The sequence below is a fragment of the Nyctibius grandis genome, chromosome 4 (genome assembly GCF_013368605.1).
Source record: "Nyctibius grandis isolate bNycGra1 chromosome 4, bNycGra1.pri, whole genome shotgun sequence".
In the NCBI taxonomy this organism is placed as follows: domain Eukaryota; kingdom Metazoa; phylum Chordata; class Aves; order Nyctibiiformes; family Nyctibiidae; genus Nyctibius; species Nyctibius grandis.
In genome coordinates, this window is record NC_090661.1 from 72,175,988 (window position 1) to 72,191,875 (window position 15,888).

The 15,888-nt window shown below is 41.3% G+C and overlaps 1 protein-coding gene across 1 annotated transcript in view; it reads left to right on the top strand.

Moving 5' to 3' along the window:
• The first annotated feature begins 1,564 nt into the window (after positions 1-1,564).
• Positions 1,565-15,888, top strand: part of LOC137661796 (protein FAM13A-like) — a 55,028-nt gene continuing 40,704 nt past the window's right edge. Inside the window, exons 1-5 of the mRNA XM_068397417.1 lie at positions 1,565-1,648; positions 3,260-3,434; positions 3,635-3,844; positions 5,514-5,697; positions 11,536-11,671. Coding sequence (XP_068253518.1) covers positions 1,565-1,648; positions 3,260-3,434; positions 3,635-3,844; positions 5,514-5,697; positions 11,536-11,671 — 789 coding nt within the window. The remainder of the gene's footprint in view (positions 1,649-3,259; positions 3,435-3,634; positions 3,845-5,513; positions 5,698-11,535; positions 11,672-15,888) is intronic.

Genomic DNA, 15,888 nt, shown 5'->3' on the forward strand with positions numbered 1-15,888 from the left:
CAGAGGGCAGTCACGTCATGGGGTGTGGGAGGACAAACACATTTTCTTCTCTTTTTTAGCAGTCACTTTTATATAGAGCAGTGTTGAGGGAACAGCACCATTGGCCTTGGCCCTGCCTGTGGGCCCAACAGCTTTGAACAGGCTTATCTGTGCAGTGGGTAATGTCATAGGGAGGCAGTGCTGGAGGGGTCAGGGCAGGGACAGGGCCCCTCAAGCAGCCACAGCTGTGGTGATGGGCCCAGGTGCAGCATATCCACAGCGATGAGGCCAGGCTGCCCCTGCCTGGGGTGGTGGGGGGGGCTGCTGGGCAGGCACCAACAGGTAGCCATGGGGTGTGGGGGGTCCCCTCTCTTACTGTCTTGGGAGAGGCTGGGCAAGGTGGCATCTGCCCCCAGTTCAGCCCATGAGCAGAGCAGGCGAGGTGGCTGTGGGGAGTGATGGCGTGGAGGAGAGGGCTGAGCTTTGCATGCCACTGGCCAAAGTGGGCTTGGGGAGAGCTGGAAAGCACAGATCTGGAGCAAGCAGAGGTGGCAGTGAGGAATTTCTGTCCAGACATGGACCCTACTTGCTAGGGATTTAGCCATGTCCTGGCTGCACCTGGGTGGTGGGGGTTGGCATGCCCTAACGAGGTGTCTTCTCATCCCGGGTGGGCAGGAAAGCCTCAAATTGTAGGGCAAGAAAGCTTTAAACCATAGCACTTACAGACCTCGTCATGGGATCTTGTGGAGAGGTATGTGGGCTAAAAATCTGCACTATTATTTAAGCAATATTCCCTTTACTAAAGAAGAGGGAATCATCTCTGCCATCTATGCTGAACCAGCAGTCCAGCAAGTTGACAGAGTAGCTCCTGCTTTTCTAGTACTCCGACAAGGGGGTCCTGACTCGGTGCCTGTATTTTTTTCTTTGCCTTGTGTGTTTTGTTTTTGTTTTGTATGTACCTACCAAATTTGCATTAAGAATCTCCCCCGATTAGATTTAACTGAAACATTACTTGCTTCGTTGCGGCTTATTTCCTAGGAGAGGCTTTGTATCTGAAAGAATTATAATAGAAGATGTTTGGCTTAACAGCGTCTACATCCTCCATATTTCAAAGGCTGTTTACCAAAATGATTGTGCAGGTGTTATATAAAAGTGTATCTATAACATGTATACACTTCAGGCCATCTCAAAATATTTTACTTACTGCTGCTAGCAGGCAGAACGGACAGCAGGCAATATAAATAGCTGCAAACCTGCATTGAAAAAAACACCTCAAAAGTAAATATCAAGCACACAGTCAGCTTGCTTCAGGAAGCTGTGCCAGTGTGTGTGTTAGGTGCCATGGAAACATCTCCTGATGGTAACACATCCGCCAGCTTGTGCAATGTGACTCCGGAGACAAGTCCTGGCTACAAGGAATCCACTTCTACTAGCAATTCGTTTCTGCCTTTAACAAAATCTGGAGAAAAACTACTGATTAAGATGATGTCTAGCAATTATGCTCTAATAAGTTAATTGCAGAGTAACAGCCTAATGGCAGACAGCTTTGGGTGAACTGCATGCATTTGTGAGGGGAAGAAGGGTGATGGTGTCTTCTGAGCAGCACAGCCGAAATACTGATACTCTCCTGCAGTCTAACATGGGAACAAGCGCCTCCCTTTCAATTTGTGTAAGTGAACTTAAATCTGGCTTCTTGAGTCCTTTCTTACACCCTTTCTTCTTCCTGAGAAGGCTGTGCTTCTTCCCCCAACCCAACTGCTTCATCTGAAGAGGGAAAGAGGAGGTATTTAGAGTAATATATCATAGACACTTTAGAGGCTTTTTTTTAACACCTTGAAGTTTATATATAAAAATGCTATAAAATATGTTTGGTACATGCTGATATTGGTTCCTTTTAGGTAATTATTAATGCTTTAGCATTAACATCATGTTCTAAGCTTGCTTATGTACCAAAAGAGTGAAATGGGGTCTAGGTGTTTCAGCGTGTTTGTGTGCATTCACCATGGCAGCGCAGCTGGACGTGGCCTCCTCGAGCTCTGGCTTGTAATGAAGGTGTGCACTTTATGAGCTGAAAAATAGCTTTTCTATAGCGGTTCAGCTACAAATCTATAGGAAAGTCTTTCCTTTTTCCTTCTGAGAACATAGTGATATAAGAAGAGGCTGGTTTTAGAATGTGTTGGGATGATGCTACAAAAAATTAAAATTCCCCCTTTAAAATGAAATGCAGATACTGTGCAAATATTCCTTATGCAGAACTGGTAAATGTGGGTGCTCCCGGTTTGGGCTTCTGCTCTCACTGCGTGGTGGATAACAGGCCCTCTCCTTCGTGAGGGCGAGCGCAGCCTGTCCGAGAGGGACGTGAGGGCAAAATGGAGCACGGGGGGTCACGCCACCTGCTTGTCAGGCAAAGCAGAGGGGTGGAAGAGGAGGGAAACAGGGAGCAAGGGCTCCTCGTGGCCGGGCGGCATTCCCCCCCCCCCAGCCCACCCCGATCGTAAATCCGCCCCTGCGGTGCCACTGCGGGGCTCAGCGGGGCGGCCGCGGAACCGGCTGGAACCGGCTGGAAAAGGCGGGAACCGGCCCCGCCCGGCAGCCCCCGCCTCTCCTCACAGAGACCCCTCAACCCCCTGCTGCCCCGGGGTGTGGGCACCCCGTGCGATACCCCACGTCCTTTTCAGCTCACGTGCTGGGCAGCCTCTTGTCCTAACAAGGTGGAAAAGCAGCTCCCGAGTGCAGGTTGTTCATGATTTCTTATGTGTGTTTTTGCATCGGTTAATGGGGTGAGAAATGTGGAATAACTGGGCGAGCAGACAGGAGCCCTTTACCAGGCCCGTGCTGTGGCTGCTGCTTGAATACTGGCTCCTCCACGAATCTCGCATTTTTTACCTTTGTGAATTGGGTAGAAATTCACAAATTTCACGGGGCTGGAAGGCTGTGCGCCAGCACTTGGTCAGCCTTTTTCCTGACTGTTGAGGCCTTCGTTGAGGAAGGGGTTTCGTGACCCCTCCCCACCCTAAACAGCGCATCTGCCTTGACCTGGAGCCCCATTTTCTCTGAAAGTAGATGTGAAGGGGTTTTATGAGGATTTACCCCATCACAGGTCCTGTCTCAGCTCTACAGAAGAATGACAATATCAGTATTTTAAGAACATGCAATAGAAGTAAGATCTGTACTAAGGTGCTATAATGAGGACAATAATTTTACCTAAGATGTAGACCCTTGAACCTTAAAATAATAAAAACGAGTTTCTGCTTATCACTTGCCTGTTTTTATTCCCCAGAAATCCTTATCTTCTGTTAAAGTCAGGCACACAACAAATAAAGTCTCACCAGATCTACAGTTCAGCAAAGAAAGAAGCACGTTTGGTGTTCCTCTGGAAACCCTCATGCAGGATGCAACACAATGTGGAGTTCCCTTTCCTGTGACGCAGATGGTGGAGTACCTAGAAGTGTTTGGTAAGTTCATGTTTTCTCTGTTTGGTCCCTGAAAATACTTATTCTTTGCTTAAGCTGTATTTTTCAGCTGTAACTGCTGAAAAGTCTATTTTTACAATTATTATGCTTGCTTAGAGAAGCTCTTGCTTTTTGAGAACCAGTTCTCATTACATAGGTATGGTAATGCAACCATTGCTTACTGTTTAATATTTCTTAAACAGGTCTGGAGCATGTTGGTATATTTCGAATCAGTGGCTCAGTAAATAAAATCAAGGAATTGAAGCAGAAATACAATCAAGGAGAAAAAGTAGACCTTATTAATGATGGAGATGTTGATTCTGTGGCCAGTCTTCTGAAACTCTTTCTGAAAGAACTGCCAGTGGCTGTTTTCCCAGACAACATCTGTTCTGGCTTGCTAAAAACTTTCCAAGGTACAGAACGGGCACCTTCCAAACTTCTGCCCTTTCTCTGACAGTGACAGATAATGTGTTCATTGCACCTTCCTATAAGTATGTATTTAAGTTTCCTTAACCTGAGACTGATATTTAATTGCTTTTGATGGACTAGTCTTACATGAACTTGTCTGTAGCCTTTTTTTAAATTCATTAAGGCTTTTGGGCTCCTCAGCATCCTGTGGCAAGGCATTATGCAATCCAATCTTGTATTCTTTGAGAAAGTACCTCTTCTGCGTGGTTGCTTTTTAAATTGGATACCTTGCTCATTACTGAGATAACATTTTTATTTTTAATCTAATCACCATCATAATGCTGCTTGTGCCTTTTTATAGCCACTGCCTTGCTTCTTTCTTTTCCAAGCTGAAGCCTCTTTCTCTATTTAACTGTCCCTTGTACAGGAGCCTATTTGTACATCCCTGTTCCTATTTAGTACTTTTTACTATTTTTCTCATAGTCGTCTTGGACAGCAGTGTGTGGAGCAGCACGAAGCATTCAAAACACAGCTGAGTACCTACAGCAATACACTGTCTAGCTCCCTATTCATGCCTATAATGGCTGAGCTAATGCATTCAGGCGATTCTACCTAGTGATTTTCAGTGATAACTAATTCAGGTGTTTGCATACAAGTAAGTGGGTTTTGTGGGTAAGATTGCAGGTTGCTTTTGTTCAAACTTTATCTGCTAAGTGGCAAGTTAAGTCTTGCTGTTTTTTTTTTTTTTTTTTTAATTTCCCCCTCCCCACCCTCCCATCCCCTTTTCTGTATCTCTCATTTATAGGTTGAGCACCATGGGTCTTGGCCTTTATGAAATGTATTGTTTAGGGCTAAAATTGCCCTTCAGGGCATCATTTGCTATTCACAATGTCAAAGCTATGCAGATGTGTCCTGGTGATCTATGGCAACTTTGAGCATCAGCTGCCAGTTATTGAACACTACTGTCATCTCAGTTCTAATAACCAGAAGACTTTATCGTACTAATTCTGAACTGCTGATCAAATAGAGTTGTTTGTGAACCCATTTTCTGCCTTGTAGCTCTTTGAAGAATGAGAACCAAGAAAATGCTAAGTGTCCCCAATTTAGGTTTTTAAGCATCTCTTGTGTAACTACAGTTGCATATTTATAGAGCAAAAATGTTTTGAGACTGAGAGCTACCAATTAGTCAGGAAATGAAGATGATGTGGGACTGAAAGGGGACAATTTCTTATTCCTCTTAATGAGAATCATACAGCATGTGTAAAATCTCTGGGAAGAGTCAAGACTGACAATCTTGTATCGTCTTTAAAGGCAGCTTTAAGTACTTGGCTGTTGCCAGCAATTCCATTAAAAAAGCAGCAAGTGCTAGGTGATTTTGTCATAACAGGAAGAATAGCAGAAACAGTATATATAAAACTAAATATCTGGAAAACCCATATGTGAAAATTATTGTCAAAATTTAGTGTACAAATCCTTTGTTTAGGACATATTTATTCTTAACAGTTGGACTTGATGATCTTAAAGGTCCTTTCCAACCAAGACAATTCTAGGATTCTTTACTTTGCTCTAATATATTTTAAAAGCTTCCCTCTTTCTCAGATCTATAATAATGTCTATGATGAAATTGTGTTATTATTAGGAATATCTGTGTAAGAACCCTTTTTTTCCCCCCAGAGCACAAGATCCACACAACAGAATGCATAGAGAACCTGAGAAAGTTGCTCAGCGGCCTGCCCAAAGCCCATCAAAACCTTCTTCAGTTCCTGTCTGCTTTCCTGTTAAAGGTAGCAACATACAGTGCAGTGAATTTCATGACTCTAGAAAACCTAGCCATTGTGTTCGGACCTGCTCTTTTCAAGTGAGTACTCTCTATTTACCTACCTTAAATAGTACTACTAGATCACACTTTACAATGAGACTTTCTGTCATAACTGTACATCCAATAGTAAGTGCAGCATTTTGAAAGTTAAATGTTTATATATGGTATTATGGGCAGATGTGACAGATTCTGAGCTGGCTGACCACCTTCATCCTGTTAGGCACTGACTATACAGGGCCAGCCTCAAGTAAGAAGCCATCTGAAGAGAAGAGGCATGAGGGATGGAGAGCTGTTTAATGAGAACTACTCCTCTTTTCTTAGCCAAGCTAAGCGCTGGCTGTGGAGGCTACTTAGTTGTTAGCCTTGATTCTGAAAAGCTAAGGCTGAATTTGACCTTGTAATAGCATTAGATATCATAGAAAGGAATCTCCTCTATCAAGAAAGAGAAGTAACTCATTCTGCCCTTACCACTAAAATGCAAGTTGATGTCCAAGCAGAGGCCAGCTGAGCTTACAAGCAGTAAGTGCTTGGCTGAAGCTAGAGAAGGTGTGTTTGGGATGATGGTGACTGGACACATAGCTGGATGCTAAAAAAGAAGGGTGGGAGGGCATATGTCATGCAAGTCAGGGTGGTGAGAAGGAAGAGCCTAGAGTGATCTGATAATGGAGGATTGTCCAGGGAAGCAGAAACGACTTAGTTCTTTATCTTGTCCTTCATGTTGACAGTAGAGGATGTTAAAATGTTTATACCTGTCTTACAATTTGTAAACCTTTGTTTTAGTGGATCATAACCATTCCATCTTAATGTGAACTAAGCCAATGTTGCTTTGCAAAATGTGTATGTTAAAAATTGGTATTTTTCAATGCAGTAAAAAAAAAGCCTTGTTATTTTTCACTTTTTTTTTTGTATGGCAAGCCAAGTAAGTTATTAAAAAGATATATTCAGCAAAATTGGTACCAAGCATATTAGAAATCAATGGCAGGCTTTGTTTTGGGAAAATGTGCTCTTAAACCTTGCTGCTGTTTCCATAGGTCTCTATGTTTGTGTCTGTTACCTGCTCTGTGAGCTTATCACCAGATGTACCAGCATATAATCTTTGCAGGTGATATAAGTAACAGGACCCTTTCTTTAGCAAAAGCACACCTAGGGAGAAGAATCTAACATGTAGCGTGGTAGGAGTTATGCCATTCACCCCTGTGAGAACAGGCTTCACCATGGAGGATATTCAGTGATGGAACAAAGCAGTTCTACAACCAAACCCCAAGTTCCTTAATAACTGCATGCTAAAATTAGTAAATGAGTGTAGGCAGATGAGGTTTACTTCCCAGTGTCTGGATTAATTGTGTGGTGATACTTATAACATAAACAGGTAAAAGGCTGATGCCAAAAGGCCTTTGCCAAAAATCTATCCCTCGACCCCTACACTAACTCAACAAGGACTTCACTGACTGTCACTCTTCTGTCATCAGGCCCCCTTTACTATCACATGGGGCTTCTATGCATGCACACACATGCAAGAATACTTTATTTTATTCCTTAATCTCCATTCCCATATTCTCTGACCGTGTGCCCACTGATTTCTGTATCTACACATAAGAATCCAATAGGCTCCCTCATTGATTGATGAGCTGTTTTAGTTTTTAAGTATCTCACTCTTTTGGGAGATGGTCCAGCTACTTCTGAACATGCCCCTTTTTCTGTTTTTTAAGTAACAGTTAGTGCTAAACTAAATGCTTGTGGCAATGACCTGAGGAGCCTTGAAAATGATCAGCATCATGTTTCTCTGACAGTGATTTGTCAAGACAACACAGCTACCATAAATAGAAGTATATCTGCCCTATGAACATTAACTCCAGCTTTTTACAGTCATTCTGATCTCACCAGCTCTGGGAGAGAAACCAGTAAGTCTGGAACTCATTTTTTGTAAGGTGTATAACTAGTGCTGTCCTAGGAGAGTTACCTCCTAGGATTATGAAAAATCACCTTTTTGGTAGCTGGGCGGAGAGGAGGGCCTTGTGACTGGCATTTTCTCAGCAGGAAGTGGTACAGCACCTGAGGCCTTGCATGATTCAGAATAAAGCATTTGTATTGTCCTGTACAGCAGCAAAATCCAAGGTAGTCTAATGTGGCAAACCATATCTGCTGACACAGGGAATAAAGTCATAAATATCCTTTATGTCTTTCAAAGCAAGAATTAGTGCAATTAGCTGCCACATTACGAAACATTTGTCAGCCAGAATGTGGATTCAGTGGAAAGTGAGACACATTGGATAGTACTTGCTATAGTTGTTCAGTCAGAACATGAAGGTTATGGAAAAAACAACTCTAGATCTAACCTGCAGAAATGTATACCCCGTGCAATTGCTGGAAGTAACCTTCTGGATGTAATGTCAGTTCCACTTATGGCACCAATTCATTGCAGGTGCTAAAACTGTTCTGCTCGTATTCTGGCAATCTGCATTTTTGAGCAATTACTTCTTCCTTCTTTGACATTAAACAAGTAAACTAAGTTATCTATAAACCTTTTTACTTTAAATTTTTGATCTATTTATTCAAGTGTGAATTCAGTCTATGATTATCACCTGTCTCAATCTGTTGACACTTTCGTTCGTGGAGACTTGTCATGCTTATAGTTTCACTCAAGTGAACGAGTTGGAATATTCAGTAGTTGGAACACAGAACGCATATGGGCCTTGGGGACACAAAATTAGAATATAAAACTTGCTGCTCATTATACCTTGCAAGCCTAGACTGCATATACTTCACAATTAGTAACTATGGTAATTGCAACACAAAAAATATAAGCCTTAGCACAGATATTATATGTGAAATCTAGTTATGGGGTCACAGAAAACTCCTATTATCATGAATTTTAAATGCTAGGAAACTAATATCACTGTGTGAAAACTGAATGTTAAATAAGCTGCCTCTTCTCTGTTTTTAATCTGTTGCCACCACTTACTTTAATGCTACTTATATTGAATATTTGACTAAAATAATCATCATATTGGAATAATTCTGGTATGTTATTAGCATATATGCTTCCTGTCCCTGTTCAGAGTGGTGGGACCCAAAGTGGAAATAAGAAAAGATATGTTTCAGAAAAAGCATAACTGAGTAAAATGTTTTAATTTTACCTTAGTCTCCTTTGCAAACCAGCTCCTTCTGATTTCTTCTACTGGCCTTCCTCCCTCATGCTATTTTTGGCCTGTGAGACTGAGTTAAGTTGTCTTCACTGCTGTTAAGTTGCTCCACCAGCACCTTTCACATTGCTTTTGTTTTAGATTTTTGACCATAGCATCTGTTTCTCATCTTTTGAGACTTCAGTCTTAACATTTGCATGATGCAGCTTTCACATTCTCACCTCCTTGTAGGTAAGGGAACCAAAAACATAACTCATGGGTCAAGTATCAGGCTGGCTACTCCCTAGACTTTCTTCGCTAAGCACCACTCTTCTATCAGCTTCTACTGTTGATTTCTTTCTGCTCATCCTCTGAACTGTTTATTTCTGTTGCCATTCATCCTTCTTGTGAGCTGTTTCATGTCCCTCTAGTCTCTGTAAATGCAGAGGAGAACGTGTTGCTTCGCTTTTATCAGAGGTTCAACTGATGTTACTTAAATTTCTATGGGTTCTTTGTTATGTCTCATTTTGGTAAAGAAATTTCTACTACTAACCTCAGCAAGTAGTTCTTGCATGAGCGCACAAGGACGCTAGCCAACCAGCTGTTTGCTTCTGCTCACTTTGACTCATTCTTTCTGTAAATTTGCAGCAAGCCTCTGCCAGCAGGGAACCTTGGCAGTTCTCCTGAACAAAGCCAAGGCAAGGGACTGTATGGATTTTCTAGCTTGCACTTTGTGGCAAAGCAACTTTGAAAGGTTTAGACTCAAGGAAACAAGTAGCTGATTCCTGATGATAAAGTTTTAATTGTTTCTTATTTGTAGTGGGTGTTCTTCTGTGTTTGAATTGCACTACAACTGATTACAGAGCTTTTACGTGAAGTGCAGAATATACTTCAGTAGCTGTGCTCTTCCTAGGAACGCGTTCCTGCATTCAGCAGTGTGTGAACATAGTTTCCCTGTCGCCAGCCTGGTAATATAGTTTCTGCTAGCAGCAGAAGTATCTGAAAAGGCGGGAAGTGATTATTTTACAAAATTAATTGAAAGTCATTGTGGAAGGTGTCTGCAGAGGAAACTAAAAATTATTTTCGATATTTGGAATACCCATCTGTTGCCACCTGTGAATATCTGCGGGTGAGCAGACATTGATATTTGAAGTCAGCTGTAGGGTCGCATCCCAGAGTATAGCTTACATTTGTTTCAAGACGAAATGAGAACTGGGCACCCAAAACATAGGCTGCTAGTAAGGGAAAGTGGGACCCAGTAAGTAGGGTGAGAGCTGTTTATTTTCATGAACAACTTGTGGAGTGCTCCTTGCTAGTAAGGAGTTAACAGCTGGTAGAGATGGATTCAGGAACAGATGTCTAAGTTAAAGAAAGAAGCTGAAAAAGAAGGCAAGGGACTAAAAAGATTTCTTGTACGGCCTGTGAGTAGAGGGTGTTAGTGTTTGGGTAAGCGATGAATAATCTCTTAGGATTGTAATGCAGGAAAGACTGTTGCACAGTCAGCCAGGTTTTACATGCAGGCTTGCTTTTTGTGGAGAAACTGAGTCTGTCCTCAGAAGAGGAGGAATCCGAGAAGGAGAAATGTTAGCTAACCCTAAAGGAAGAAGTGATGACACAGTAGTTTTATCCTATAAATATGTCTACGTTGTACCTGGCTATAACTCTGCTTAAATCATCTTCTTTCAAAAGGAGCCCAAACTCAAGTTCTTACAGAAACAACAGTAAGTTTACAAAAGAAGAACATGAATGAAAGCAATTGGACTGAATTCAGTGTGTATATTTGTACTTTAAAATCACAAATGAATAACGAATGTACTGATTTGTCAAACAGAAGACCGGTGTGTGTATGTCTCCACATTAGCCTCCAGAGTTTATGAATTTCTTGTTTAAGTACTAATATTGTGCTGGGTGGAACTGACTTGGTGCAGCATGGCTGGAGGAGCTGGATTAAGGTGACAGCATTTATGTAAATGTCCTCCGAGCTTTTAAATAGTTCACAGGGGGAATATGCAGTTCCTTCAGGGAATGAGATTAGAATCCCATATAAAGAATCCCCTGACCTTAATTAAATGATTTCACCTTAGTCTACTTGTGTGGCTAGTACAAGTTCAACTAATAGTTACTAAAAAAAAAAAAAAAGCAAGAGAAAGAAAGGGAAAAAACCCAATCAAAACACAACCCATTAATGGGAGCATACGGTAGTTCCACTGCATGATGTTCCTGAAGTCTGTGAAATTATAAACTATTACGCTGAAATAGTTTCTTACCTATGGTTTTTTCTTTTTTCCTAGGCTGTTCTGGTAATAAGGCATTCTAACCATCAAAGTTCACCTTCATAAACCAAGCTAGAACAATAAAACAACTGTCTCCCAGCCCCAGTGCCAGTGACTGATGGCAGATTTCTGGGCCTTTTCTTTGTCCTTTTCACCTTTTATTTTATGAACCGCATGTCTGAGTTACTGTCAGGTTCTAGCTATTTTGTTGTGCTGCCTCAAAGATTCATTGTGTTGTTGAACCATTGCAGCAAACTGGGGCTCCGCCACCGTGAGGCTCACAGTGTCGTGAACCCACCAAATTAAGTTGGTCCCTGTCCCAACCACTGCTTGCTGGAAATGAGGCTGGAACTCCATTTTATCCAGTTGCACAACTGGCTGCTTTGCTGAATTATCTTGCATACTGGGGGGCTCCTTGTGTGACTCATCTTTAGCCTCTGAGCTGAGAGCTCCTGAACTTAATCCATCTCCTCTTCCCTTAGGATCCCTGTCAGTCCCTTGGCTTGTGAAGAACAAAGGCTTTACAATGGCCTCCTGCTGTATTTGCTTCAACACCATGAGATGCTTTTTGTTGACCTGAACCCTTGTTTCTCACAGAGACAAGCAGATGGCCTTCAGGTAAGAAAGTTACATTAATTGATTCAGCAAGTAATCAAAAGTGCTTCATTAGGTTGGAACCTACAAGTTGAAATATATTTGCTTATACATAGTGTAATTAATGACTATAGCTTGTTGCCAACTGTTGTGAATCCTGATTTAGGATCCTGCCCACTACACCAATTTGTCATGAATCCGTTATTTAGATCACTTAAAGAGCCACTGTCAAAGGTATTAGCAAAAGTGGTTTTAATATGATATTGTAAAAGTGCGGCTTAACAAAGTTGGATGGTGAGGTTCACTCTGTTACTGTATGGCACAATCAGTTGAACAGTGATTCGGAACTACCAAGGCACAAACCGAAGTTACCAAGACAAAATCAAAGTTATCTTACTACAAGGTTATGCATGATATCGGTCATGTACTGCAGATCTGCTGTTGATAAAAGGTCTCTCTGCCTTGAGGAGCAACCTTGAGGGGCATCCTAGCTCAAGGGGAGATCACCGCCATGCAGCCATGCTGCCTAGCAGGGAGAGCTCAAAGAACTCACTTAGGCTGTCATATCTATGGAATAAAGTGGTTGGCTCGTAGTCAAATTACAGGTGATGGGAAAGGTATGCATGAGGCTCCTTGTACCCACAACTTTCTTTGTTCCTTGATAAATGAGTCCTGGAAAAGCCATGCGCTATTCACGTGTTAATCGCACGATCAGTGTTCCAAGCTCATATGCATCGATGCTCACTATGTCACTCTGCTCCTTTGCTGGTTTTCAAGAAACAGATTGGAACTAGAGGAGTTCTTGGTCTGGCTACAGCTTAGGCCTTTACCTCCTTTGGAGCCTATACCAGACTAGTTTGGTTAAGGGGTCAAGTGCCTCCATCACACCAGCAATGCAAATATTCAATGTAAATATTCATCATATGACTAAGCTAGAGGGGAAACATGAGTGTTTAAAATTCTGGTTTTGAAAAAAATGCAAGTGTAAAGTAAAAGGTCCAAAATAAAACCCGAAGTTGTTCCACTTTAAATATCTTAATGCCAAGATTTGTTAGATCAAAGCCACTGGATTTTTCCTCAAATGGAGCACTTTTTATTTTGTGTGTGTGTTTGGCTATATATTGGCGATCCAGGAAAGCAAAACCAGCAGGGTGAAACCCCTCTCACCTTTCCAGAACTCACTGTGTATGTTTCAGCCTCTCCTTGGGCATATTCTTTTCTAAAACAGTTAGTACCTTGATTCCTTTTTTGCCTTTTTTTTTTTTTTTGTCAAAAACCTCCTGGTGGAAGAAACATGACAGACAAATGCTGGTTTAGGGAGAGGGTCAATGTAAGTCTTGTTTCCAGTTTATGATGTGTTGTATCATTGCTGCTTAACTTGAAACTGATTTTTAGAAAAAGAGATGAAGGAAATGTAGCAAAACCTGCAGTTTAATACTGCAACATGCAGTTACTATACATCCTTGCAGTTCATGACTAGATTGATAGCGGTGTGCCAGATCAGGTGAAAGATTATGAAAGAGATTTGCACTGCGTGTAATTGTACATCATGCTGCTCATGGTTGACTCCTTAATTTCCTGGCTTCTTTCTCCAAGTATCTCTGTTAAGGAAAACCACCAGACTTCTAATACAAAGTTGAGTTCAGTATTTAGAGCGTATTATATATCCCGCACTGAATATTGAGATTGTAATGCTCCTTGGAACTTCTCTTTTAAAATAAATCCTGTACAGTCATAGGTACAGAGAACAGAACACACTGATACAAGGATGTTTCTGAAATATTCCTGCTATGTCACAGGACATGGCCCCAAACCTAAAACTAGGATTGTTTCACACAATGACAGTGTTGGAGCCCATGCCTCCAGCTCCCCTTACTCTGTGTAGATGTCCCATCTCAGTACCATCTTTGAGAATTGCTGCAACCTGTACTCAAATGAACATGCAAGATCAAAACATTAGCTATCCCATGCTATCTGCTTCTGCTCGCAAAACTAGAAGAAGCATCAGCGGCAAAAGGAAATTGGAAAGGTATTAGAGAAGCCAGGAAACCTGGCTTTCTATTGCAGTGCTTTTGTTTTAGAAGCAACTTCACTCCCTGTAATTCTGTAAAATGTCACAGTCTGTCTGGGATTGTGGTGATGTGGGAAAGAATTCTGCTGAAAAGATCCTTTCAAGTTCTTTAATAAAACCTCAGACAAGGCATAGCCGTGAGGCACTCTCCTGCTCTGAGGTAAGCTTATGAAAGAAATCCCATCTGTGGGTGAGAAGGGAATTCAGTATTCTGTGGTTGACCTTGTTTTTGTAATTTCTGGCAGGAAACCCAGCACATTGGATAGGTACCCTTCATCTTTCATAATATAACAATTACTCAAAGTCCACTAAGCTGGAAACATCAAAGTTAGGTTTACAAACTAAACATATTAAAACTGTATGTTCTAGTTCCAGCAAAGCAAGCAAAAAGTGAAATGGCAAACCTGGCTAGGATCCCTTGTTGCTTCCTGGAAATGAAACTTGCTTTTGTTGGCTGTTTCTCATCAAATAACTTAAAGCAGTTGCAGATACTTGCATTTGGACTACTTAATTCCTGTGATTTTTGTTGTTGTTGGGGTGCCTTTTTTTTTCCACTTCAACATTATATGTTACCCTAATTAATTGAGCTTTAACAAATAAAAGCCATACTATAATCTGGCAGGCATGCCATACAGCTGACATAGGCTTAACCTTCAGTTGTGGTGTTTGTAGGGCGAGATGGGCAAGACTGATTGTTCCTGAGCAGAGGTCTTAGTATTTTGAAGTGTCAGGAGTCATCCCACTTACTCTATGTCTGCAGGCTGATTCAGACTGACAGACTGAGAGAAGAATTTGCAAGTTTTTGAAAGGCACTATACTAATAGTTCAGAACTATTACCCTAGGCTGGATAAGTAGACTACTCACAGCCACTTATTCCATCTAAAGATAGTGGTTTAGAAGATATATCCAAGCTACTATGTATTTTAGCTTGTCCTTTTTCCTGGCCATTGTATGTTGTACATTTTTCTTTAAAATAGAGTTGGAATGCTGTAAAATCCTGCCAGGTTGGGTTTTTTATTTTTATTTTTTTAATTTTTCCCCCTGAGAGTCCATTAACATTTAAAGCTGTCCTATAACCTTCTGTCCTAGCTCACAAACTACACTGGTACTAAACTGATTCTCCTGTTTGGCTTAAATCATTCTTTAAAAAGAGGTTAGACCCTTTGGTGTTTGTTTCAACCTGAGGCCTCTCTGGATAACTGTATTTAACCTGTCACTAACATATCACTAATTCAGTTGGAGGTGTACAAGATTAGCTCAACTACTATAATGTAATTAAATTATGAACCAAACCTTGCTAATAGCAATTTGTTATGCTGTTTGCCCTCACCATTTCTGAATCTTACGTTCTAGATAAGAGTTGACTACGGATTTTTTTTTTTGCATCTAGTCCAAGAGTGTTTTTTCCATATCTCCTTTTTGTACAGAAGTCATAGAGAAATCCTTCCTGAATTATGCACGCTACCTTCGTCTTGCAAACAAACAGAAGCCTGATTTTGTGGGTGCATAAAAGCCACTGCATGTATCTCCATCCTACACAGAAAAGCCTGCACCCTGAGGAAATTAGTCTCATTTCTTGTCTTATCTTCCTTTGGTTTTTTATGCATGCTTCACTATATATCAGCAAGGCTGTAGGGACTGTCTAGTGATTGGATCCCATGTAGCTACTCCCTACAATCATGGAACCCCATTATAAAGGGATTGCAGAGATCCAGGGGGCTGAGGAATTGGAGCTGGGACAGTATCCTGGACCTGTAGGTTGACCACAGACACTTCAGAGTGAATGTCTGAAACTGCAGTGTGGTTTGGAGTTGGTTGGAACAGTGCAACTAAATATTTCATGTAGACTTTATCTACTCAAATTATGGTTTTGTTGGGAAAGCTTTTGTGGTCTGGAGAGTTTTGTCAGTCTCGGGTTTTTAGCGTTTTTCGAAGAGGAAATAGGCGTTTCAGCATTAACCCTGTTCTGTGAAAAAAATGTGGTGCCTCTTTCTCATCTGAAGTTGCCATAAAAAAGAATTGCAGTCTCCCAAATGAACTATCCTCAATTTGGAGGACAGCAATAATTTAACTGATGTTTTGCTTTGCTAATCCCCAGACAACGCTTGTGGAATTAGCTGAAATCTTTCAGAACAAATGAAAAAACAAACAAGCAGACATTATCTCATG